This window comes from Strix uralensis, chromosome Z (genome assembly GCF_047716275.1).
Source record: "Strix uralensis isolate ZFMK-TIS-50842 chromosome Z, bStrUra1, whole genome shotgun sequence".
Taxonomy (NCBI): domain Eukaryota; kingdom Metazoa; phylum Chordata; class Aves; order Strigiformes; family Strigidae; genus Strix; species Strix uralensis.
Window position 1 is genome coordinate 31381248 of NC_134012.1, and position 26866 is coordinate 31408113.

Genomic DNA, 26866 nt, shown 5'->3' on the forward strand with positions numbered 1-26866 from the left:
AAATATGTATTTAATAAAGGATATGAGAGAGGCAATTCCATATATCCTTCTCTGTCTCTCAGAGATAACTTAGAAAATTTCCTTGCAGAATGAAAAATCCTGCTGTAATGGGAAGAATAGCTCTCAAGAATATGTTCTAACAACTTGTTTACACCTTCTGATATTTAGTTTGTGATATTACATTATTAATGATAAAAATCATCAGGGAGAAGACTGTAGTTTATTGCATTTCCAAAAAGCAGTTGAGATTTTGACTTCCCTTATGTACTTACATAATCCACCATGTTTCTCAGAACTGTTAAAGACCACATTGTGCACTTCATTAGCACATATGAACAAAATTTGCAGACAGTTAGGGAAAGATTCTGTTTCTTTCCGCATTTGCAATGAATACATTGGATGTGAACCTTCATTGTGTTCATCATGTGCTGCTTGACGTCTTTCTCATGATAGGACTCTAATCCTTGTTTACCTTCATGCTCCTCTGAGTCTTTTTTGTGCTGAACTGATATTTTTGCTGCACCTCCTGCTAATAATCTCTAAAAGTTAGAGCCCTCGGTGAACACTGGTATGCAAAAGTGCTGTTTGCTGCGAGACCACTTTTCACTTACCCATGTGTCCTGTTCTGTATGTAGAAGGGGAGAGTCTGGCATATGCAGTGGTGCAAAAGAATACATGCTTTGCAGCTTAAGGGGCACAACCCCATATCCTTCTCCCGTGAAAGTCTGTCAACTGTTCTGTTTTCTGCAGGCCTAATGTTTTCCTGGAAGTGGCATTAGCTGACAGATACATCAGTGGAAATTATACTGTTGTTCTTAGAAGCTTCTTAGTTATTGAAAAGTCTGATGCCTTTTGAAAATACGGTATTAGAAAGGGTACATTTCAGAGCAGTATATGGGGATTGAGCTGTTTACCTCCCACTGATCTGAATAGAAGACAGGCAGCAAATCCCTCTTACATGTCTTTGAAAATTTATCCTTGAATTCGAAACACTCCAAAAGGCTCCATTAATGATCAAAGACATTCTGATTTAGGATGATCAAGATATTAAGAAAATGTGACTGTATTGTTATTAGAAACCCCTCTTTTGTGTATGCCTGCGTCAAGGATCTGGTAAGGCAGAGATGAGAAACTGCTTGCTGCCGTAGTGGGGTAGTCTGATCTGGAGTTAATAATAAATGTAATCAGGTCTGGATATGCCTCAGTGCTTCTCAGATAGTGGATGAACAGCATATAATTGTTTGATGGAAACTCCAAACGAATTTCACATTCCTTAGAGAAATCTTGTTGTGTTTTCATTAGATAATATACCTGCAGCAGTTACTGGAAGGGGAAAAAAAAAATGTTTTTTCTTCTGCCTGGACTAAAACTTGCTAATCCATGCAATGTGCGTATCAGGTGTTAGTGCCGCTGGGAGGACTTATTCATCAAATCTGGTGTGAAAGCAATATTGCTACCTATTGAAGAACTTATTTTTCTAATCTGTTTTCACTTTTCAACTAGCTCACGAAGATAGCAGGAGGTTTCCGCTTTTCCAGTATGTGCTGAATCCACTACATAATTTCAGCTCAGCTCACAATAGACCACAACTCCAATGTTCAGACATAGTGATTTATTTTTAAGGAGGAAAATCGGAAGCAGGGAAATTTCAGTCTTGAAGCTTCGTGAAACTCTGTTTGCATGTAAGCATTCAATAACTACCAAAGCAGGGTATACATTGTTCTCTTCTCCTATGTATTTTTCTTGGTTTGTGTTAGCATTTGCTAAATATGTCAGTTTTGTTGGGGTTTTTTTTAAGTGTAGGTGTTACATATAGGCATAGCTATATAGATTTTTTTATTTCAAGCTATTGCTTGGGCACTATACCTGATTTCTACATTGTCAGAATTTCTTAGAATAATCACTCCTCAATTACAATCTTTAAACCCATTAAATAGCTTGCTGATGTGCTAACCAGTCAGCTTTCCCTCAACCTAGCATGTGTAAGAGGCTGCAGCAAAGTATATGGGTACAGTGTTTTTCTGGAAGAAATAGCAGGACAATGTCCTCTGTAATTCATGGAGAGACTGCAGCGAGGGAGATAGTATGTGATGTCTTAAAGGAGGTGAGACGACAGCTTTAGCAGTTAATGTAATGATGCATGCACACAAGCGGAGAGTGCATATGCTGCAGTCCTAACTGCTGCCAACAGACAGCATGTATGTGTGCCACTTGACACTTCTTGAAGGATTAATGCTCTGCAACTTGTCACACATCCCCTAGCTCAGCACCAGGAGGACTACTGTCCTGCCCAGCAGTCCAGATGTCAGTTTACAGATTATACATTAGGAAATGTCTCAGTTCTTTGTCCTGCTTATTTAGAGACATATCCTGCAGTTCCTTTTTTTTTTTTTTTTTTTTTTTTTCTGTTAGTACCTGATGAACATATCTCCACTGGCATATCTTGGCAGTTCACTAGAAATTAATATTGTGGGTACTTAGCTAGGAGTTTTATTTGTTTCTCTATATATTGTGGTTGTCAATAATGCCTTAACAGCAAGTATAATTAAAATATATATGCATATATATGTATCCTGAAATTAGAGCTAAGGATGAAGTTGTTCCCATATTACCTTACTGAAATCCCAGCTAAACAGGGAGGCCTTGCAGTATACTTGGTCAGAGACAGAAAGGTCCCACCAAATTGCATTGGTTACAAGGAAGAGAGGAAGAAAAAAATTGTGGCGTCAAGCATGCTTTGAGTCTGTGGGGAGGTCTGATTATAGAAGAGCTGTCCTGAAATGGTAGACATCCTTGCAGGCCATTTGCCCCAGTAAGTGCCTTGGTCCTTCAGTGACCAGTTTACACAGAATTCTTTGCTGTTTTGGTTTCACCTTGTGGTTATCAAGCAAACTAGGTGAACAAAAATGAGTGTACTTACTCTTGCTGCCACGACATACCCACACTGTTTCCGTTTACTGTTAAGTATATAAATGTAGGGGTTCTCCATTGAGAACGTAAATCTGATCTGTGGGTTGTCATGTCCACAACCCAAAACGGACTTTACTTATTAAAATTTACAAACTGAGTACCATTCTAAGTGGTATTGTAGATTATAGAATGCTTCTGTAAATGTTCCTTACAAGCATCTTAAGAGTTGAGGAAGTGAGATGTGTTTGGAAGGACACTTGGATGCTATATTCAGGAGTTTATGAGTTTGTTTTGCAGAACTGCATTGTGGTAATTTTCATGGGTCCCAATAAAATCTAAAAAGCATACTCTTGAAAAAGTGTATATTATTCAGATTAAGACATTCAGACTGCAGCTGTCAAAAGCTGGAACAAGAAATTATTTTTGCGTGTTGTTGGTCCATCCAACATCTTGCTTGATTTTTTTTAAATCTGTTTTTCTGACTGTTTTTTGACTGTTTTTTTGAAGTGGATGCCAACTTACCTGAAAAAAATTCAAGCATAAAAAAAAAAAAAACAACAACAATGGATTTTTTGATATACCAACAGTGACACCGTAATCCTTAACAGAATTATGTTGATACTTACACAAGTACCTTCTTTTAGTAGTGCACCCAAGAGAGCCTGAGTGTGGAGAGAATGGAATAGATTAAGCTCTGTCTTTCTGTGTCTGTCAGTACTTCAAATTCACCACTGGCAGAGGAGGGAGGAACAGGGCTATTGAGAACTCGTGACAGCCAAAATACTTCACTGAAATTATGACCAAGGCTCCAACTTCTTACAGTGTGCACCTAAATTTCACAAAGTCTAAAATTATTATCGTCTACTTTCTTTGTAATAAAATTGAACACATTTTAGTTGCCAGTATTTGAAGAAAAACCTGCCAGTACGATAGAAATGTAATTTGAGAAGATATTAAAAAGAAAAAATAATACTTTTCTTGGCCAGGGACCTTCTTTGCAATCCTCTACCACTGTCCCAACCCACAAATGCTCACTTTACACCCCTACAAAATCATGAAATTAAAACTTTGACATCTTATGACCCACACTCTAAGGTATACACATACAGTGTGCGTAGTCTTGCCAATTATCCTATCTTTCTTGATGATTGTGGACTCACTGAGGTTCTGAATGATCCTTCCTGGCCTAGATATCTGGCAGGGGTTTGAAGCTGCATAGGCATTTATAATCTTAGAAGTTGCTCAAGATGAAGTGAACTAATTTGGGTAAAGTACAGGCAGAGTGGTCAGGCTGAATACAGATTGTCCCAAGGATAGTGTTATTAGACTAATGAGAGAAAGAATGGATTTACTTCATCCTCCTTTGAGCTGTAGAACAAATGGGATTTATCTGGATGGTTCTTCAAAAATTATTTCCTCCACAGACTGGGTAGAGGGAACATTAGTTTAAAACCATAATGTACCATTATTAGGTGGGACTTTTTGCATGTGCAGGTTAGAAAAGGTACCTCACTTTTGGGGGCCGTGAGTGGTGGATGTAGCTTCAAGAACAAAGTCTTACTTCTTTACAAGAACTTCTCACTAATGACTTTGTCCGTGACTATGGACTTCCACTGCTGCAGTATATATGTGTCTGCATATGTCTATGTGGACACTCATTCAGCTTCTCAGTTTCTGTGTATGTTAATACTTTTGCTTCTGCTTTTGAACAAACGTACTGCTTGAACAACGGACATGGGGAAATGCTGGGCTAGCACATAAGTCTAGGCAGTCCATTAATCTCTACCTGGATATAAAAAATAGAAGACTGAATTCTAGCCCTAGTCATTTCTGAAGGATGCTGTGTTTTTTTGAAAATCTGTCCTACAAACCAGGTATATGTAACTTTCCCTCCATCAAAGTTGTCTGGCATTATAAGTGACTAAACCACTGATTAGTTTCAAGCATATTTTTCTGGTGGTTTCTCATCTGCTTGTCTACCTGTTCAAATCAAAACTTTACGTAGTAGTGCTTACCTGCCTCCTTGTATCTGTGAAAGATCCATTAGACTTCTGACAGACATTAATAGCTTATTGTTCAGTTTTATTATACTGGCATGTAAATCTATAAAGAATGGCTAAGGAAATTAGAACTGTTGAGTTTGCACTCTTTCTGGGCAATCTATAGATACTTTGGATGCACTCCAGTACCACAATTACCAGCGATTTCTGAGAATGTGAAATAGAAAAGCAAGCAATGCATTTCTGAAGGTAACAAGAGGGTAGATCGTGTTTGGTATAAACATAGTCAAAAAGTCCTCAGAACTAGCTGTGTGATGTGAGAAGAGACACCTAATGAATTATAATAGGTTTAGCAATCTTTTTTTTCAAATTCTTAACTGAAACAACATTGAGTCTCTGAGCTGAGTAATTTGCTACTCACGTTGGGTTGGCACAATTTTTTTTGCAGCATTGTAAAATTACCTGCTGTATAGTTGAACATACTACTCAGCAATTTGTATGGTGTGACCATTGACAGACAATTCTGAAAAATTCTGGAAAGCAACTGTGAGAACTGCGTGACATGTCTCTGAGGAGAAAAATTTTGTTCCTTTTCCTAGTTGGATTTGTAAAAATTGTGTAGGATTTTGCATTCTTGTTCTGTAAAATACTCCAAGAAGTTAAATATGTATATATGTTTTGAAGAATTTACTTCAAGTTTGTGTGAGCTGAGAAATTTATTTTAACACATTTTTGTAACTGTGAACTTTTGAACTGGGTTTGCAAGCACTGATACACAGAATGCTATGCTTTGCACATGCAAATAATTGAATAATAACACAAATGAATTTCTGTTTTTAAAACTGTGGTCTTAATAAGTTAGAATCAAACTTTTTCAAAAGCAAAGATTAAGTTCTAGGGCTTCAGACTGGAGGCTTTTATTCCATCGTTTAACTCTTGAAGCTGCAAAATGTCAAAACATCCAATAGTCTGATTCTAATCCGAAACTTGTTGTACAGCACTATAACCGTATTGATTTAAAGTGACTTACTTTCACTTTACTTCATTATGGAGAACAGAAGTGATTTTTCTGTGGCTCTTGCTTTTTCTTTGTTTCCTGTTACAGTAGAAATACAGGCAACTTAATAGGTAAGCATAAAAAATGAATATAGGAAAGATTAAAGGCAAATTAAAGCTTCAAATATAAGTATTATCTTTACATGGTTTCCTGTGTATAATGTCCTTTCCACTTTATAATGGAATACTTTATGGATCCTTATCGATAATGATTTTAGAAGAGTTGAAGGTAATGCTCTCACAGCTCAGCAGGAGAAACAAAATGGAAGATAATCAATTACTTTGCAGTTTATGATAAGATGGCTGACTTTGCAGTGAAGTAGGTGAGAGACAGAAATATATTACAATGCTTCTTGTGTTTGCAAAGTGAGTGTGTGTCCATGTCCGGGACCACGACGAGTACAGCTGTGATGGGCGTGTGGAGCACAGCGAAATCCCCGGAATCACACAGGAACCACTGAGATGAGGTGGGACTGCTGGGAGTTGGGGAGGACCACTATTTCTGCTCCCACCTTTTTTCTGAGGTAACCCAGGAATTGTAGGATTTTCAGAACTGGTAATTTACCGTATTTGTTGTGTGTTTCAGAAGTAGATTATCTCCAGACTTGCCATGTGTGTTTGGGGAGGGGGTTGGGCGTAGGGGGTAGAAGGAGCATTTTCCTTCGAGTGTGTTATGTCCTGGGGCAGGAGCAGGAGCAGAACATGAGCTGCTCTTTGTACTCGTCTGACTGCAGTTGATTTACTGGGAACTTTAAACCTTTAGGCCTTCACCAATATATGGATGGGCAGGATACGAGGTAGTACTGTAGAATTCAGGGTCTCATCTAACTTTAATGTAAATATAAACAAGGGTTCTCTGCTGCACTAAAGTAGTCTAGTAAGTACAGTGAATCAGACATCCTGGTGTCCTTTCCAACTTCACCTTCCCACTGCTAACACTGAGTTTTGTCCCATAAGATTATATTCTACCCCAAATTAAAGCTTCCTCAGTGTCGTCTGTACTGCACCTTATTGTGATGCCCAGTACCACCCTGGACATCCTAAGCCACATTCTGCAATGTGGTTTTGAATTGTAGCCTTCTGGGCAATTCTGCGTCTGTCAGTTAGCATTACACATGTATTTGTGTAATTAATACTTCGCTGAAAGGCAATGTAATGGTTGAGATAGTAACTTGCTAAGCTAAATGGAAAGTAAGAAATTTTTAGATGTATTCAGGAATGCATGATCCAGTTTGTCTTCCAGTTTCCCTTTGGTGAAAGCATATATTCAGTTTGTAAGAGAAGATTCAGTAGCATTTTAAGGACAACATATTATACATAAATTCAAAGTATTTTTATAGTATGCATTATGTGATCCAAGGCTAAATTTGTTGAATTACAGTAACTATTGTGTTAATTTGGTGATTTCACTGAATTTATACCAATTCAAAACCAGAATTGCACTCCTGGGAATCAGGCCTGCTCTTTCAAATGCAAATGCACTGTGTAAATTGCTGTTCCTGTTTAGATAAAGTTCTGACTGTGGCAAATTAGCTACCACTCTCCTTTTCATTCAAATTATCTTGGAACATATGAAACCTAATTTTGTGTTTCTAAAAATTTGCATTAGCTACCATCTACTATCAGCTCCCAAAAGAAAAACAGTTTGACAGTCTGTTGAGATCAGTGGTTGTTTCAGAGTTTCCACAATCTGTTTCTCCACGTCCACTTCAACAGTGTTGGTAGATATATTCACTGTTTGCAGCTGTGGAATGCTATTTGTTGGTATGACAAGCTTTTCTAAATCAGAGGTGTTAGTTGTAATCACATTAGTTGTGCTCCTTATGAAACAATCACTGGTGAGCATGACTGTGGAAGCTTAATCACTAGCAATCACATTGAAAGTTAGTATTAGCTGAAGTAACATAGGCAGAGAAGACACCTTGCACGAAGTGCCTTTGCAGAATGGCCTTGGGGACATTGAAGCTCCATCCTCAGGACTGTTCAAAGGTAGCTTTCCTGCTCTGCCACGGGATCATTTTTCTCTCCGGGGTCTGTACAGCAAAAGATAACTCCTCCTGACAGCGTGGTCACCCAGTGCTTAGTTCTGCACTCCTTCCCTTTCCAGCCGTCTTCAGCTGATTTCTGCCAGTCCAGAGAGTGCTAGCTCAAGGTAGGTACCCTAGTAGCAATGAAGTAGGATAATAAATTTAACTCAGGTCCTAATTTAAAGGAAAAATTTAGAAACGACTGATGCAGTTCAACTGTAGTCAGTGGGAGGACCATTTCTGTGCCAAAGCCCAATAATCAGGCCTGGATTTTTCCTACTTCATGTTGTGAATCTGGGGACTAGAAACCCACTTGAAGTCTTATCAGTGAAAATCAGAAGTAGTTAGTGTGTTTTGTCTGTGTTGTGAGAAGTAACCATTGATTTTGTGATTAATACCAGAATGCTCGTTTGCTATAAACTGAAATGAATGTGCTATGAGTTGAATTTGCTGTGAAATAAATTTTATTTTCCCCAAAATAAGAAGGCAGAGGTGTTAGTTATTCAGTTTTGGAGACCATGCATGAATTTTAAGTTATTTTTCAGAAACCATGGAATTTCTAGGATAAAAGACCAAGTGAGTCAATATTATGTCTTGCTCAATGCAAATTGTGGTTAGATAGACTGATACTAAGGCCTGAGCCATTCTTAAGGATTTAAGCAATGCAGGGGATGACAGAAAATGGACAATTTCTATTTTGCAGTTTGATTTTAATAATATATATAAATTTATGAACAAACACAAGATGAGCAATAGTAAAAATATATGTAGATAGGCAGGATAGGAAGGCCAGGTTTATTGCTATTACAGAGTCTGATTTAGCTGTAGCTTGTATTTTTGGTACCTGTTTCTCTTTGCTTTTTGAAACCTCAGGGCTAGATTATGTTTTCAGTCTGCCAGGAGGAAGATTACAATATTGTGCCATGGCCCCTGTGCATCAGGGATAGAACAATACGGAAAGGATCTGTATCACCAGGCACGTTGCGGGGCTGAAGCCAGGCTGCTGCTTACCTCTGCCTTTTGCCATTGCTTCTTGCCAGGTTTCATGACAACAGCATAGTGGGGTTCACAAGAACCTTTCAATACAGAAAGCTGCAGCAGCACAATGAAATGGATTCCTACACGGTCTTTCTGCAACACTTCTGTTGATTGATTGGAATATGTTCTTCCTAGAGGGTTTTGATGTCATATGACACAGAAATAATGAGTAACTTAAAAGGATAAAAATTACATTCAGCTAAACTAATTGTTGCAAATAGTAGTTTTGAGTGAACATTGAAACTGTCTTTAAACCCATAGCATCCCAGGAAGAATAATGCCAGTAAGGTTCTGTGTATATTTATACTGTTCCTTTACCATTAAGTAAAATAATTTATACAGTTTCCATGTATTTCATTCTGTCACTGCATTACAGAGCCATACAGAAAAAATAGGATTAGAAGTATGTGCTAGCTCACAAAACCTGTTTTGAGAGCCAGGCTTAACCACTTTAGCCCTGTACTATGTCAATTATACCATCAACAGTATTTGACAAGAATTTGAATAAACAATGAGTCTTTTTGTGCTTTGTTTTGGAAACAAAACAAATCAGCAAGTAAAACTTAGGAATGTCAAGGATATGCCGAAATTTTTGCTAAGTGACATTGAGAAAAATGCTGTACTTTGGATACAGTTTAAACAAACAAAAATATTTTATTTTGAATACAGTCTATACCATAGCAATTTGAAAAATAATAGAGCTCAGCAATGTGTCTGCCAGCTAAACAGATAAACACTTCTATTATTGTTGAGAAAAATAAAATGGGAGTTTCTGGTGTTGTTCTTGGGATAGGGGCTGCTCAGTTAGACACTCTCCTGAAGAAAGAAGTGCCAGCCTGATTATGTTTGCTGTCTTGGTTAATGCTTGATGACAGTTTGATGCTGCATGTTGTGGATTTTGTAAACACCCTCATGGGAAATAGGTAGAAGAAAGTTAAGGATATGGCAGATCTGAAAGTTATTTAACAAGTTCCAGAAGAACAAAATGGTTCAGAAAAGGAAGAGGCTACTCTGCATGTCTAACAAATTACATTAAGTGATGCCAGTTTATGAATGCACACCTAAAGTTTGTAAAACAGTGCAGCTATAAGGGAAAAATTCATGCTGATTCAGATGAGTTAATGGTGAGTAAGAGTAAACTTTGAGTGAACCACTTGCAGACAATATTCCCACTTAATACTGTATACCATAGATTGATTTTACTTTAATGTCTTTCCAAGTTTTTGGCCTTATTTTTTAATACACAGAAAAAGAAATCTCAATTTTCATTGTATTGTTTTATATATATATATGAATGTATTAAGGTTATGTTCAGGGAAAACTGTTCTCCAGTGATACTCATTAGCTTTAGAGGAGGGTCTTCAGACTGTTACAGATTGCAAATGTCTTTTACCTCACAATGTTTCATTCTCCTCTTCCCTATTAAGCTCACTGTAGGAGCACAGCTGTGAAAACTTGAGTTTAGTAATCTCCCACAGAAAATACTCTAATCTGATCAAGATGGAGACCGATTTTCTTCATCCTAACAGAAGAAGTTCCACAGCATGCTAATGCAAAAGTATGAGTGGGGGGGGCGAAAGCAGCTTGTAAAACAATATGTACTAGTCTAGATTTTCAATTGCAGGATCGAATTGGGGACCTTCATCATCACAATTCTTCTATCCTCTCTTGAGTCAGAGTAGGATCACGTAATCGAAGCAATTAACAAGAGCCAAGTGATATGATGAAGGTGCCCCCTGATTGGAATAGACAAGTATTGGCATTTTCCTACTTGAATATGATTATTTCCTAACAACAATTCTAAATAGTTGACTACTGTTGAGTTTATACCTCCTCTAAAAGAGGCCATATGACCACACTTTGCTCTTTTCAAACAAGTTCTTGAGATACAATGACCAATGTTATTTCTATGATGTTAAATACAATATTATTAGTGTTAGTAAATAATGGATTGCAGTCTCTAGGACTTTTTTGTTCAACTGCTGCCTTCCTCATTGGGGAAAAGCCCCTCTAACTGAAAACTTTTTTTTCCATTATATACTCACATATTCTACTTTGACCATGCCAATATTTCCTTTCTAAGACTTCCTTTTTGTCTAGCTTTCTGTCAGACCAGAGACTAATCACTCCATGGGGGTTCCAGGTGGCAGGCCCACTGAAACACTTGCACTATACAGTTTTTATCTGTACTATTGGCATGTAGACAATTTCCAAACAGCACGTCAAAAAAACAGTCTCGCATTACTGCTTTACAGCCTTCCCCTGTAGGTTCTTGGTATGAACAATTTACCCAACTATTATGAGTTTTACATGTGTTCAGTTCCATCTCCCTTGGTATTTAGAACAATCATAGGGTCTGCAATAGGGGTCATAATAATCAAAGCCTGGGGATAAAGCCCATTCACAAACACTCACCCCGACTCATACTCCTCTCTCGTTTGTGCAGTTAAGGCAGTAAATACCTTTTCCAGGAAAATGGAGTTGCCAGTGATCAGCATCCTCAGTCTCGAATCTTGTTCCATTATGGACCGTACTCAAATTGCTGACCCACCATTCTTGGTTAGGGCTTAGAGAGCCGAAGCTCTCTAAGGAGAGGGAGAGGAGAACGGTCACCCAAAGCAGTTTCTGTGATGATAGACAATACATCCTAAAAATATTAATAAAACAATGAACATCAATACTATACAAAAATTAAAATCCACATAAGGATCCCCCATCGTGGCTCAGGATATTGTTCTCCATGGGGTTTTACCTGCAAGAAGAAAGAAAAGCATTCTCGGTTCATTTTGAGAACTGGAAGTGGGTTATAATTAGAAAGATGGAATAATCCACCCTGTATTAATTTTGCGCTCCTTTCCGTGGGCATCTTTAGCTCTAATAGCCGAAATCTGAGCTCCAGTATCTACTAAAAATGTAATCAGGACTTGTTTTAGTCCCACGACCCCTGTGATCAGTAAATCACTCCAGCCATTTTTGGTGAGCTATTTAATGTAAATCCAGCCTTCGCCCCCTGCCCCCACTCACCATCGGGTGGCAAAGGACCTTCCCACCAAGCATTTGTCCCTGATGATTCAATCCACGAGGGTGCGCTGGAAGTAACATTCATCTGCAGACAAGCTGCCTTCTGCACACTCTCCAGCAATTGATCAACAGTTCCCGTAATTGCAAGGGGATTCAGCCAATTCCAAGGGGTTCAGCCCTCCGGCCCAGTACACAGCCCTCTGAATTAATGACCATGGGGCCCAGCGATTACCAGTGGTTAGAAACACACCTAGACCCCAATATCCTTCAGCTTCCTTCTCTGACAACAAAATTCCATCCCCCCCGACAAAGACACTCTCCACACATACTCTGTCTCCGATTCCTTCACAGTCCTTGCAAAATCTTTTCTCAACTTTGCTAATTCAGTTGCAGTAAATGGGACTTCTTTGGTGACAACATGAGGATGGTCGTTATCATCCTCATACACATACTCTGTTTTAACCAGCGGGTACATATGGGGGGGCTTTCTACAGTTTCCTTTGCTTTCTGCAAATCTCCTTGGGGATAGTTTTGCTGTATCCCCCTCTCTGAAAGCTTCACCTCTACCTCTGCCAGGGTATCTGCCTCCCTCAAAAGTTGATTCCTCAGTTTCTCCTTTAATATCACATTTTGGTTCCTTTCCTCCTCCAGAAACTGTTTATTTTCTTTCAACTGTTCCTGCAGCGTCTTTATTACCATTTGCAGGGAGTCAATTACAGTATCAGCTTGACAAAACCTCTGCTTTCTATCTTCCACCGCCGCTGCCAGACTCGCTCCCAATACTGCACAAATTATAGTTTTTCCTTTCCCAATCTAACCTTAGGTTCCTTCCGCAACACCCTTACCCTATCCACTACACTTTGTGGTTGAAACCAGTGTGTTTTTGCCCAGTCTTGTTCCTGGAGTGAGGGACGAGACTGATGTGCCTCCAAAAGTCATATAATTTATCTATCCCTTCAACTGGCGAGGGGACATAATCACAAGCATTGGCTGCCTTCTGGGTGGCCATTCCTTTTTTCCTTTTTTTTTTTTTTTCCCCCTTAACACAAAGGGGTCATCATCCTGAGAGGACCACATATTAATATCCAAATTTCCCCTTTTCTCTCTCAGGAGGCCACACCTTAATTAACACACACAAAAAAAAAATTACTATGCACTCTTCCTCCTATTCACTCTTAGGAGGTCGCACCTTAATTAGATGCTTTCTGTTCCCTGAGAACCCTGTTCATGTATAAAACAGGGAAGCGGTCCTCTCAGGGAGGCAGCATATAAGTTCCAAACACAACACGAACCCGCCCCCTTATGTTCCTGAGAGGTCCCACTTAACACAGCGGGGCAATATGGCATTCTTGTCTCTAGGGATCCTGTCCATGATGCCAATTTAATGTCCTGACCCAATGTCGGGGGAGGTTTCGATATGATCTCAAGAGCGAGATTAAGACACAAATGAGGTCAAATGCTGTATATCGAAAAGAGGTTTTTATTATTAAAAAAAGTGAAGAGGGGTAGCGATAGGACAGAATGGAAGGAAAAGACAGAAATGAAGCAAGGATGTGGGATAGGGCTGCAAGAACAGTCACCACCATGGATCCAGCGGCGTCCCGTTGGTCCTCAGTCTTCAGTTCTTCGGTGGTGGGTGCACACGGATCTGGCTTCGATGGTGGATGCACACCCAGCAAAGTTTTCTGTTGCCTTTTTTAATTTATCGTATCTGCTGATGAGCATATCTGCTCACCTTTAGGTTTTTTTTCTCTGGTCCCACAGGTTTTGTTGCATCTGTCTTCAGGGCAGGAACGTTTGCCTCTTGTCAGTTCATTAGCAATGCAGGCATGGGGTCTGGCCTACACAATAGGGCCACAAATGGCTACGGAATGGGGCCAGCTCAGCACACCTCTGCCCCTTTGAGGCTTGTCTAAAGAGTCCAACAATGCAACTGCAAAGAAGTGGGGGGGTGCATCCTTCAATACACTCCCGCTTCCCTGGGCAACATTCCCCAGACCAATCCACAGGCCGCAGCGGGTTCTCTTGGAGGTTTGCACAGACAAAAGCAAGCTTTGAGACAGTCATAGGACATTTCAGTCTCTCACAGGATTGCATCACAAAATTTTCTGTTTCCTCTGAATTCACTAAAGATACTTGTTTTCAGTGTGGCTCCTTCGGATCAAACCTAGAAGTCAAAGGCTCTTATGTTCTTATAATTTTGAAAATAATTGTTGAATTTGAAATAGCTGAATTAACATAATTGCTAGGCAAAACATTGTCAAAATAAAATTGTAGGTATCCAAGGAACGTGGATTTCTGACAGTTTGGAGAATAGTCTCAATAATTCATAAATTCATTTTAGACAGGAATATCCATACCTTTTAGCCTTGCTTTAGGAAAGCATTTGAACATATTTTTTAAAACTTTAAAAAATTAAGATATTTTCTTCAAATGTCAGTGGCTGTATTCAAATTATGGGAATCTTGCAACATTTCACAGTTCCAGGATAAAAAGGACATGCTTCAGATGCAGACTTCCTCCCTTTTTTTCATTACTGTTGCTCAGCATTTGTTCTTAGTCTGTGTCAACCATCACCACCCTGCCACTGCAACTGAGTTTGCTACTTGCAAATTCTCTGTCCAGCCTTAATGAACCAAAGTATTGTTCCACCTCTGTAATAAAAACAAAGGAGTATCAGAAGAGAAAAATAGCAAAAATATCTATTTTATTTGTAGTGCTGTAAACAAGAATTCCTTAGTGACAGCATAGGAGACAAACCCAGTATTTCAACATAGTTCCCCAACATCTATTGCAAATGGATTGCTTACTATTTTCATTCAATACATATAATGAACCCCAAAATGTATGTTTCTAAAACCAGAAAATACCTATGCCTGTAATAAACAAGAAAATTTTAGAATTATTGCTATTTACAGGTTTTTGCTCATAAAGAAAACTTTTGACTGGCTGTAAACCTGGCACTGATGAGACCATACCTGGAGTGCTGTGTCCAGTTATGGGCTCACCTGTGAAGAAGGACGTGGACATACAGGAGCAAATAGAGCAAAAGGATACGAAGATTATGAAGGCACTGGAGCATCTATCATATGAGGAGAGGCTGACAGAGCTGGGACTGTTTAGCCTAGAGAATAGTAGGGTTGAGGATCCTATCCAAGTGTATACATACCTGATGGGAGAAGTAAAGAAGATGGAGCCACACAATTCTCAGTGTTACAGAGTGACAGGATGAAAGACAATGGATACCAACTGAAATACAGGAAATTTCTTAACATGGAATTTCTCTTCGCTTAAGGAAAGATATTTTCACTGTGAGGTTTGTCGAATGCTGGCCTAATTGCCCAGCAAAGTGGTGAGGTGTTCATCATTGGAGATATTCAAACCCAACTGGACATGTCCCTCAGCAACCTTCTGTGGCTAACCATGCTTGGTGCTAGGGCTCTGAGCTGTGAAACAACTGGAATGTGAAATTGGGCACTTGAGCGAATAGGCTTTTCAGTACAGATAGGCATGATTTTGTCCATTTGTGTGAAGAATAAAATATACTGTGTAATTGTATGGGAAAAGTACATGGTTTACAAGCTGAATGTAGATAGAGCCCACACTATATGTTATTTACAGCTGGTGTACGGGAATGTTGAATTATTGTCATATCTTGATGTAGGACTTTTCATTATATGACTAAGAAAAGTGAGGTCACATTTTTGCAATTTTGTCATGGGTGTAATCATTCTCCAGAAGAAAATGGTGAGAATTATTTTTGCAGTAAAAAGAGAATCTCTGAAATGGTTATGTAGTATGAAAATAAAGGGTAGGAACTCTGGTAGAAATCATCAAAAACTATTTAGTACAGGTTTCCCAAACATTGTTGCATAGACTAAGACATTGTGGAGATACATGAAGAATGGGATTGTTATTTGTCTAGTTATTTGCATGAGAACTCTAATTTTCCGTATGACCAATTCCATTAGCTATCCTAGAGAAGCTGTGAGATTTTTTTCTTGTGCAAGGTGCAAAGGGAGAAATTCGTGCTGGGCTTTTGTTCTTGGAAAATTAATATTTGGCTTGACATTGTTGATAGATTGTTTGTTTTCAGGAAATTTGCTGTCTTCCATGATGCATTTTAAAAGTTTGGTTCAAGACACTTAGCCAAGATTCCTTTTTGCACTTTAGCAAAAAGAGATAAAGGAAGAAGTATGATAATGACAATAACCATCACTGAGGAGAGAGCATTAAAAATATAGTGTTACTTAATTTATAGTTAGAGCTATGATAGTAATTTAGCAATTCCTGTCCCCTTAGAAGTCAATTATTCCACTGTTGGAAAGTTGGCATAAGCCATCCTTTCCCCTTGCCTCTTTCCCCCCACCTCGCCTGGGAATACTGGGACGGGAAGTACAGTAATGCCAGCTACTACTCCAAATATACAGTGAAGTTGAAAGGATATATCTTTCTGTGTCTGTCACAGCATCCTTTGCCAGACAAACACACAGGGCATATTTTAAAGCTGTCCCCTTGGCACAGCACCTGAGGGATGACAGAGACGGTATTGTCATGCAGAAAAGTGTGTTTCTGTGAAAATCCAGCTTTTCATTTCTTTTCTCATGTGTTGAATCAAATTCATGGGTTAAGATATGTGATTAAAAACAGTTTATAAAGCTTGGTTTTGGCTAGCATGATATTATAACAAGGTAATGTCCCAGTAAATATCACTGTGGTGCATTTTTACTTCCACAGTTTGAGTTCTTTGTCATAATGATTGTTGGCCTCTGTTGGAAGTGAACTCAAAAATACAATATTTTTGTAAATTATTCTGTTTAAATCTGAGACTTTGAAAACAGTAATAGTATTGCAGCAATACCAGGTCCTGCAGGACCTTGTCACTGAGTCCTCATACCTGAGTCCTTGGCTTTATCTTTTCTCTTCCCAGTCTAGACCTCTTAGAAGTGACCTCAGGTAACGTGGTCACCTGAGTTGGTCCTTTCACACCTGGGAGAATACTACTAAATTTACATGACAAGTCTTGTGATATAGTCCATACAAAGTATAGATGCCTTTGTTAGGGTGAGTATTTGGTAGAGATAGCTTCCAAAGAATTGGTGATTGCAGACCTGACAGGATCCTTTTCTGGTCCTTCGTGTATTTCTTCATGTGGACAGCTGTTGTTATGGATGTGTGGTCAGTGTGCTCTGCAGATGAGTCATTTAGGTCATACTGACCCATACGGGGCAAAAGAAACCATAACAACGATATGTTGCAACTAATGTAAACTGTGCTGCCCTGACACGCTCAAGAAATGAGGCACAAAATTTGGCCAAAACACAGGGAAAAAACTTCTTCATATCTTTTGGAAAAAAAAAATAAAAATCCCACCTAATTCTTTGTAAGCGTTTGGATTCTTTCAGTGTTTCTCTATCAGCTAAGTGAAGAAGAAATCACTGGCATTTTCACCCTTCATAGTTTGATCCATCAGGGTATGATTCAGTCAGCAAATTTAGCATCTAGCAAAAGTGTGCTGTGGTTAACAAAACATGAGTTACTCGAATATGTAAAAGAGAAAGTATTACACATATGCAATTGCACTTTAGTGATCTTTATTTTCAATGTGTGATGGAAATTAATTTTGGGGGAAATGTATCACAGTTGCTGATAGCTAGCTGATGTATGCATACGTTGCCTTGCCAATACAGCATCAAGCTGTAAAGAGTGTTTCTTTGGTCAATATTTCATTTTCATAAAGGCTAATATTATCTTCTTTTAGCCCATTAGCAGGATTACAAAACTTCAAACACAAATGTTAATAAATGTCCTCCAATTACTAAATTGTAAAGAACAGTTTAATGGTAATTTCAGTGTAGTGGCTCACTCACTGATTTGAGAATCCATCCTTCTTTGTAAATAGAGCAGAGATTGCCTAAGACTGGGGCCACCTGCAAAGGGAGAGGTTGTCCAAGTGAAATGGCCTGATGGAAAACTGTATGGTGCAAAGTATCTGGGAACAAACATAGTTCACATGTATCAGGTGAGTGTCTCTATTTATTACTATGTACTCGGCTTTTCAGATGTCTTTAGTGCAAATTGCTCGTTCAGCTCTAACACTAGAGTAGCCAGCTGTGCCTTCAAACCTACAGAAGCCTGGAGTGTGGATTCTTATTGTAACTGCTAATGCATTTAAACTGATAAATAAAGCTGTCTAAACCATTAACAAGTGCTGTGCACTCTTTGGGAGTTAAGGTTTCACCTGTTCTTACAAAATCAAGAGAATGGGTTATTTGATAAGAACTCAGGTGAACAGGTGGAACATTAAGATTGAAAACCAGCATTTGTTATTTTCTCCTTGTTATTTACTTTTATTTGTTGTCAGGTAATTATACAATTAATATAAAATTAAGTATTGGTGTGTGACTACAATGAACCATAGGTATTTCATAGAAGGGTGGAAGGGAGGACAGTAAAAAGAAGATCATAAATAGCCCCACTTTCATTTGTCTGAGGCACTTTTGAATTAATTATACATAACCTAAGGAGCATTTTATCCTTAGCAAAGGCAAAAGGGAACTGAACACTGAATGCAAAGCTAAAAAGCTGAGTTCTGATTTCAGAGACACAATAATTGTTTTTTTATGTGTTTGCCTTTGAGAAAAATCAGTCAGCAGCTTTGAGTACCCAGGTGAATGTAGAAACTGCAATAAAACAATCACAATAATAATAGCACTTCTGAAAGAATGAGAATCTAGGTACATTTCATTTATATATATAAAATCATTTTCACTTATGTAACTCTTTTCATTGCAGGGCCTCACATTACGCTACAAAAATGGCAAATTTACTATTATATCTGTAGATAAATTAAGGCACAGGAAAGCTAAATAACTTGCTGCATTGACCTTCTCACTTTGCCAATGACTTGCAATTGAACTCAAGTCCTCAAATGCCTGATCCCTTGAGCTAGTCTCTAAATCTCATGTCTTCCTTTATATTTAGCAGCTGTATTATGTTGTGAAGGTGAAAAGTTCTTTATAAAATATAAAGATTATTGTTCTGTAGTAACATTAATCTTCAAATCATTTAATCATCTGAACAGCTGGTCTTCTGAGGAATACTGTGAGGTAGATTAGATGAGTGTTGTTATCTTTCATATTTGAGGGAATCTGACATAGTCAAAACAAACTTCATTGTCTTATTTCAGACCTCTTGGACAACATGATGAAACCAGTTTAGTTTAAGGGGAATGGATTAGCATGCGGAGGTTCAGTAAGGTTTGGAGTTCCTCAGCACAACAATCATGGGAGATTACTGTAAACTGCCTTGTAACAACCCCTATCATGGTGGAAATAACAAAGATTAAAGATTAGAGGGAGTCCAGATTGCACTGCATAGGATTTTGGAGACAAACAAGTATTTCAATCTGTAGGATGGGAGAGGAGGCTGCTGCAACATGGCCACAGGTTACAGAAGGGTGCATGACATGGAGGGTGCAAGGCTAACTTCAAGACACATTAGTAGTTCTTCCTCTGGTCTTTCTACACAGTGTCTCTGAAAACTCCCAGGACCCATGCATGCACATACTCCATTCTTCTTCTGGGTTGTGAGATCTATGCTGCACCTTTGAGATTCAAGTCTTCTGTATGATCTTTTAGATGGTACAACAAAAGGAGAGACTGAAAAGGACTCTCTGAAATGAGTATTATGATCTAATAAGGCAAGTCTGTTCTACCTGGATAAATCTGTGAATTTCCCTCATATTTATGAGAAATTTGTACCAAATGTGACCGTAGTTGTGCATGCAGGAGCTATGACACAGTGCACCAGAACTTATCATCCAGTTTGACATTTGTCACCCAGTATCCTACACAAGCCCTAAACAGAGTTATACATGCCACATGAAGCAGGTGTTCAAATGAAATTGTTACTGCGATCCACATTTGATTTCTTGGTCATTTTTGATATTGACATTCACGATTTATTTTTGAGTTGCATTTGAGATTAAATTATCCAGTCACTCTATTAATTGCTTTCTAACAATTTCAGCTGAGCCTTTAATTTATAATTAATTTATTCCTGATAAAATCTCATGGAGAGAATAGCATATTACACAGAGACAGTACAGCAGCAGAAGTCCAAATAAAATAACTTGCTGGATAAAATTGATGATTTGAAATTGCAGTCTGAATTAAATTGGAGCTATTAGAGATGGTGGGTTTATATTTTGCATGAATCATAATACTATTGAAGGTCTTAGAGGAGCTCTTGTTGTGTTTGCTGTTAACGGTAGGCAAATTTATTTCCTGTGTGGTATGCTGAATTATAGCTGAAGAACTTCCAGTTACTCTTCGTTGTAAATGTTTTATATGTTTCATACTGCAAGCATGCCAGATGCTGTGGTATGAAGCAGTTGCCTCCTGCTGCATAGTAAAAACAAAAATATTGCCTATTCAGGAGGAGGTGATTTTCTGATCACATGGAGCTGGCAGAGTTCATTTCCTGCCCAGTTCTTTCACCAGTATTGCAAAAAACATAATAATGTATTATCCAAATCACCAGTGTATTATGCAAAAACATTTTACCCAATGTATTATGCAGTAAGGAGCAGGAATAGTAGTGTGCTGGGTCTGTGTGTGTGGTGGGGGTTTCTGGTAGTGGGGGAGGGGTCTACAGCAGTGGCCCCCTGGGATAAGCTTTTTGAAGTTCCCCTGGCTCCAAGTCGGACCCGCTTTTGCACTAAGGCTGAGCCAATTAGTGATGGTGGCTGTGCCTCTGAGGTAACGTATTTAAGAAGAGGAATCTGGGAGGAGAAGTTGGGAGTTGTGAGGAGGAGTTACGAGAAGGACATGTAGGCAAACACTGGGGCCAGTGGAAGAAGGAAGGAGGAAGCTGGGGGGAGGTGCATTGGTGCAGAGCCCCCCTGCAGCCTGTGGTGAGAGGGCAGGAACACACCCCACTGCCATCCATGGAGGTCTGTGGTGGAGCAGATGCCCACCTGTAGCCCATGGAGAACCCCATGACAGAGCAGATGGCTGCAGCTGGAGAAGGCTGCAACTCTGTGGGAAGAAGACCCTGTTGTCGTAGTTCAGTGCTGAGAGGACTGCAATACACGGGAGGGACCCACAGCAGAGCAGCATGGAAAGGGCTGCAGCCCACGGGAAGCAGTCAGGTCAGAGACAGTTTGTGGAGGACTGTCTCCTGTGAGAAGGACCCTGCACTGGAGCAGGGGAAGAATGTGAGGAGTCCTCCCCCTGAGGAGGAAGAAGTGGCGGCACTGATGGCAACCCCCATTCCCTGCCCTCTGCACTGTTTGTGGAGAAGGAGATACAGAAATTAGGAGCAGAGCTGAACTCAGGAAGAAGGGAGGCATGGGGGAAGGTGTTTTTAAGATGTGTTAGTGCTTCTCATTGTCCTACTCTGTTAAGTGTTGTTGTTGTTAGTGTCTGAATTAAATTTATGTTCTTTTTCCTTCCCCTAACAAGCCTGTCTTTTGCCCTTGACCATAATGGATGAGTCATCGCTCCCTGTCCTTATCTTGATTCCCGAGCATTTTGCTTTAATTTCTCCTTCCCATTCCTGAGGGAGAAGGGATGAGTGAGCAGCTGCATGGTGCTTAGTTCCCATCTGGACTCAAACCATGACAAGCAGAAAGGTTGCACCTGCATCCTTGTGAAAAGCACCTAAATTGCCATAACTTTATTAAACAAGCTTAAGCCAAATTGACCTTTAAGTTTCTCTAACATACTAGTAATGAACTAGGCTTATGGGGTTAGTAGCAAGAATAGAGAGGAGCAAAGATGACATTTGTGACTTTGTTATCCATCTGTGCTGTGTGGATTTTAAATGCATTCCACATTTGTGCATCCCTGTTAATTGATGTAAAAAAAAAATGCTTTTAAAGAAGTTAATAGTTCATAGGTCTGTACCCTGGCAGTTTTTTCTGCTGTTCACAGTTAATCTGACATCCTCAGTCATGGCAAGGTTTTAATTTGAACCTACAAAACCCAATCCACTTACAAGTGTGGAATGGGACTTCTTTTAATTTTATACCAAACTTTAAAGTACAATTTCTCTGGGAACTAAAACTGCAGTCATAGATAATAGCGGAAATTCAGAATTGTTGGATGAAGTATTAAAAAAAAAAATCAGCACCTACTGTAAAAGCTTAAATGCTTCAAAGCCTCATCATTTTAACATTCCCCACATCTAGTTACATTTCCTTTCTCATTTTCTGCTAACGGGGTTCATGTTGGATTAAATCTAAACCTAAGCATGATAAAGCTTTTCATCTTCTGAACAGAGCATTTTAAAGAAATTCCATCAGATTCTATAAAATTCTGTTAACTGGTATTTCCTTAGTTGTCACTCATACTTTCTTTTTTTTGACATGGTCTTCCTCAACCTTGAATCACAGGATGTTAACATTATTTATTTATTTATTATAAGCAAGTAAAAAAATTAGAGGCAAATAAAAATGACATGAAGACATTTTAATATGTCACTCCTACTCCTGCTGTTACTGCTCGGCATTCCTAATCTAATAAAGTTTAATTTATTGTATGTGTGTCAGTGTTGATTTTGAAGTCTCTTTGCTTAGATATTATTTTCAATTTATGAATGTGTTGCATTTCCTAAGAAATTATATTTTTCATGTTTTATTGTAATTTTACATTCCCAAAAATAAAGAGCAAAATACTTGTATATCAGTCTTCTGTGTTTGCACATATATTTGTCTGGAGACATTCCCATAAACTTCCTGCAAGAGTTAAATTATGATTTCTTATTTAAATACCCATTTTTGTTCAATTAGGTTGAGTTTGAAGATGGTTCTCAAATAGCAATGAAGAGAGAAGAGATCTATACACTAGATGAAGAGCTTCCTAAGAGAGTAAAAGCACGTTTTGTGAGTATTTCCTGATGATAACTTCATAGTATATGTATGCTCAAAATGCCAATAACACTATCCTTGAATTTATTCTGTATTTTCAGTTTAAATTAGACAGATGTTTTGTGAAGCCTGTACTAATATGACTGGCTAAATCAGCACAATTAGCACAAATGTCCATTTGCTAGTGAGAATGGTTAGTTGTTCTTCCGGTATAGGCAAATGTTATTATCAGACATAATTATTTTCTCCTAAAAGGGACATTTTAGTTGATCACCTGTCAGATCATGGAATATCAAGTTAGTAAATATTTAAATTGACAGACATTCTGTTCTTTCGGTATGCTTACAACATGTGTATACTTTTTAAAAAACTTTCCAAGTTCTCAGAGCTTTATGATTTTAAAAGCATTGAATTTAATAAAAATGCAGTTAACTTGTTCTAAGAAACAAAGTGCTTGATCAGAAGCCATTAATGTCACTGGCAGAACTCATCAGCATTTCACTGGTCTTTAGTTTAGAACCAGATCTTTGCTATATTTTTTAAGTTTCCTGCAGTTTCAAACAACATCCACTAACTAGTCATTTTGTATGTATGCCATGTAGAAGAGTGTTGAGGTTCACAAAGAGCATGACACTTAAAAGTTGAAAAGGGAAAATTCTGCCATACAGTTGCTGGAGGAGACAAGATGACTGCTGTTACCTGTCTTTGTCATTAATGCTAAATATTGTGCAGTTCAGTCCATTACCAAGTCTATTCAGAAGAGTACCATGTTCTTCTCATGTCCATGTTCTACTTTAGACCTGTTTGTTCAAAATTGCATTGCAAGTTAAACATTAGCTTTCTTAACATGTAAAACCAGAGCATAAACAAAAATCTTGTCATAACTGAGAACAAACAATAATTCACTATTGTGAATAAAAATTCCCTTTTACCTGAAGAATCTTTTCAGTAAAGCTGAAAGGGAGAGCAGTGTATGGTGTATTTTTTGTTGCTGCACGGAGGTGGGCTCATACCCAATACCTGTTCACACATGCATTATGTGACATTAATTAGCTGATTCTTGGAAGCTGGGTGCAAGGAGTTGTAGGGGAATGATGTTTAGAGTTCATTCTTCAGACATATGTCAGCTTGTAAGAGTTCGGTGGACTAATATAGCATTTACATGTCAAGGTAGCTGAAGAAGGTTTCAGTCCAACTTTTCTGTGCTTCTTGCTATATGCAGGTGCCATCATTGCTATTATCATTTCCTTTCATCCAGTTCTTATCAGCCAACCCCAACATAGATGCTGTATATTTCAGAAGCTAGGACTGTGTCAAAGGAAAGGATTGGCATCATGTATGAAAGAGGTGGTAAAGCTGGGAAAGGAAGAGGGACAGAGAAATGTGAGGCTGTCAGCCTGCTGAGAAAGTGTTCACCAACAGGATGCCCTGTTTTACTGAATGAGTAGAGTAAGATTAGGAGAGTTTTTTGTAATAGGAGGTGCAGTGGTCAGATAATCTTGGCTAAGACACCTTTTTATCAGTGTATGTGGGATAAGTGCACACATCTTTCAGTGTCCCTGATTGTCAAGGGTTAAGATAGACATCTTGGAAAATGTTAAATGAACCATCTGGTTATATTCAATGGGTTTTTCATTATACTTGGAAAGCATTCCATTGCCATGTTTTGGTTTAGAGACTGTAAAAAGTATTTCTAATTAACTGCATGTTTGGTAGAATGTATGCTGTTGTATTTCACTAAGGATAGCAATACAAGTATAGTTGGATTTATGGTACACTTTTTAAAATGTAGTTTTTATAGATCAGCTTCAGAGGGGAGTTAAGTATAGGTTAAAAACATTTAATTTGGTCAATAAACCACAGCCTGTGGTCAGACCTTTGCATGATTTTCTACTATTGCCTCAAATTCTGTAAATATATAGTGTTGCTCTCAAGGTATGCCCAACACCTCCTTCCGCTCCTCATGCTGAAAACAGTGCAAGTTAAAGACAGTTTATGGTAGCGTTTCTGTCTCTTGAAATAAATGACACAAATTCCTCCTAAATGACTCTTTTCCTAATCCTTGGGATTTTACCATGACTCCAGTAGTGGGAGTTGGTCCAGAAATTTCTGCCACTGCTTTTTTCCAAATGGCTTACTGTTTGCTATCCTGCTGCTTTGTTTCAGTTGATTCCCAACTGTTTTAAGTTTGCAGACAAATGACTGAACTTGTGACTCTGATTTTTTGCAAATTAGGCAGTATACAGGTTTCTTTTCAGAGGTCTGTCCCATAGTACCTTTATTTAATACTTTTCTTGAATAGCACAAAGTGGTGAATGATACTTGATACTGCTAGGATCAAACCTGCCCAACAATTAACATCACTTCCATGTTGCTGTTTTTCACCTTGAATTAGAGTGATTGTGTGACCTCTGGATAAAACCAAAACTAACAGCTGGTGTTAGTTACATTTTTCCAAGGAACACTACAGACCTAGAGAATTAAGTGATGAGTAGTACATGCAAAATCTGGAAAAGTAAATATTTAATATTTAGATGTTTTTCTGTAAACAGTTGTAACTGCAAACTCAGTAATGTAGCTAGCTTCATATGATCTAGTGAAAAATGCCTGTGTTTCCATATAATTTGTCTAAAATATGTCAGAATATGATGGTCGGTATGAAGTTGAATGTGGAATTAATGTCTGGTTTTAGTCTACAGCTTCTGACATGAGATTTGAAGACACATTTTATGGAGAAGATATTATCTTAGGAGAGAAGAGGCAGAGAGTATTGAATTCCCGCTTTAAGAATGAATATGTGGATGATCCAGGATGCCGTGCCTTCTTAGAAAGATCATTCCAGAAGAAATGCCAGAAGGAGCTATAAAGAAAGCAAGAGAGAGAGAGCGATGTTGATTAAAAAGTATGCAGAATTATTTGCAATTGGTTTTGGTTTAATTGAACACTCGGTTTTACAATGAACAAATCCATACACCAGCTTCATAAACTGAAGTACTTGAGTTCTGATTTCTTCAGTTAATGTATTAAAGATTATGAAACTGAGGGGCAAACCAAGTGAGAGTAAGAGGGATTACACAGTCATATGCTGAAGAAAACTTTCAGCTGTGCTTGCATTGAATTAAGTGGTAAAATTCCCTCTGGATTATGAGAAAAGATCCACATTCAGAAGAGGAAACATTTTAGTAAAGAGATAATTTCCCTGGCTCATTTTCTTCTGCAGACAGGAAGGGATGTTAAATTCAACAACAACAGTTTTTATAAAGCGTTTTTAAAACAAATACAAATATGTCCAGTATTAAAATAAACAAAAGCTGTACTTACTTTGTACAGTGCTTTTACATTTTTATGTCACCACTGCTTTCAGTAGGGTTTGATGTGGACTTAACTGTTGACTTAGATATTTTTGGCTTTTACAAAAGATATCTTCAGCGCAGCAAGGGTGTTTTGTATATTTAAAGAGGCAGATTTTGACAATTATTTTTAAACATGTTTTTCATAAGGTCTGTTAAAAATAGATATTTGTAAAATAGAGTTTTCTTTCATTATATGTACAGAAAATTAGAGTATAAATATATATGCTTAACAGCCTAGTTTTGAATGAATATATTATGGTCTTCCTTTTGAAATAATATTCTATCAATGTAATAAAGTTTAAAATAAACACATACTGTGGTTTTACTTGTAGCATTTTGTCTGTTGATGTGGTTTGCAATCCTATTGTTTTATACCTATAGGAATCAAGAAAATTCACTATATGCAGTATGCATGTAGTTTCCTGAACACAACAGAATATGCACACAGACACTCACATGGCTTGTGTTAAAATGCAAACTTGATAAATACTATACTTTCATTTCTTGTCTTTCTGCTTCCCTTCAGTCTTTGGTATCTTGACCTTTTTGGATATTTCACAGAAAGCAGAAAGCCTGAATTTGTCTGAA

General features: G+C 38.2%; 1 protein-coding gene across 11 annotated transcripts in view; it reads left to right on the top strand.

Annotated features, from left to right (window-relative positions):
* The window catches only part of KDM4C (lysine demethylase 4C), a 275507-nt gene extending 248900 nt beyond the window's left edge, over nucleotides 1–26607 (top strand). For 7 of the 11 annotated variants that reach the window (XM_074857256.1, XM_074857258.1, XM_074857257.1 and 4 more), the window contains 3 exons: nucleotides 17955–18074; nucleotides 22848–22940; nucleotides 25618–26607. In XM_074857256.1, the coding sequence (XP_074713357.1) occupies nucleotides 17955–18074; nucleotides 22848–22940; nucleotides 25618–25791 (387 nt within the window). In that variant the 3' untranslated portion in view covers nucleotides 25792–26607. Of the gene's footprint in view, nucleotides 1–6333; nucleotides 6491–8073; nucleotides 8119–9033; nucleotides 9762–17954; nucleotides 18075–19583; nucleotides 19755–22847; nucleotides 22941–25617 lie in introns of those variants that run through there. The other 4 variants (XR_012627265.1, XR_012627266.1, XR_012627267.1 and 1 more) reach the window with 4 other exon arrangements.
* The last annotated feature ends 259 nt before the right edge of the window (nucleotides 26608–26866 follow it).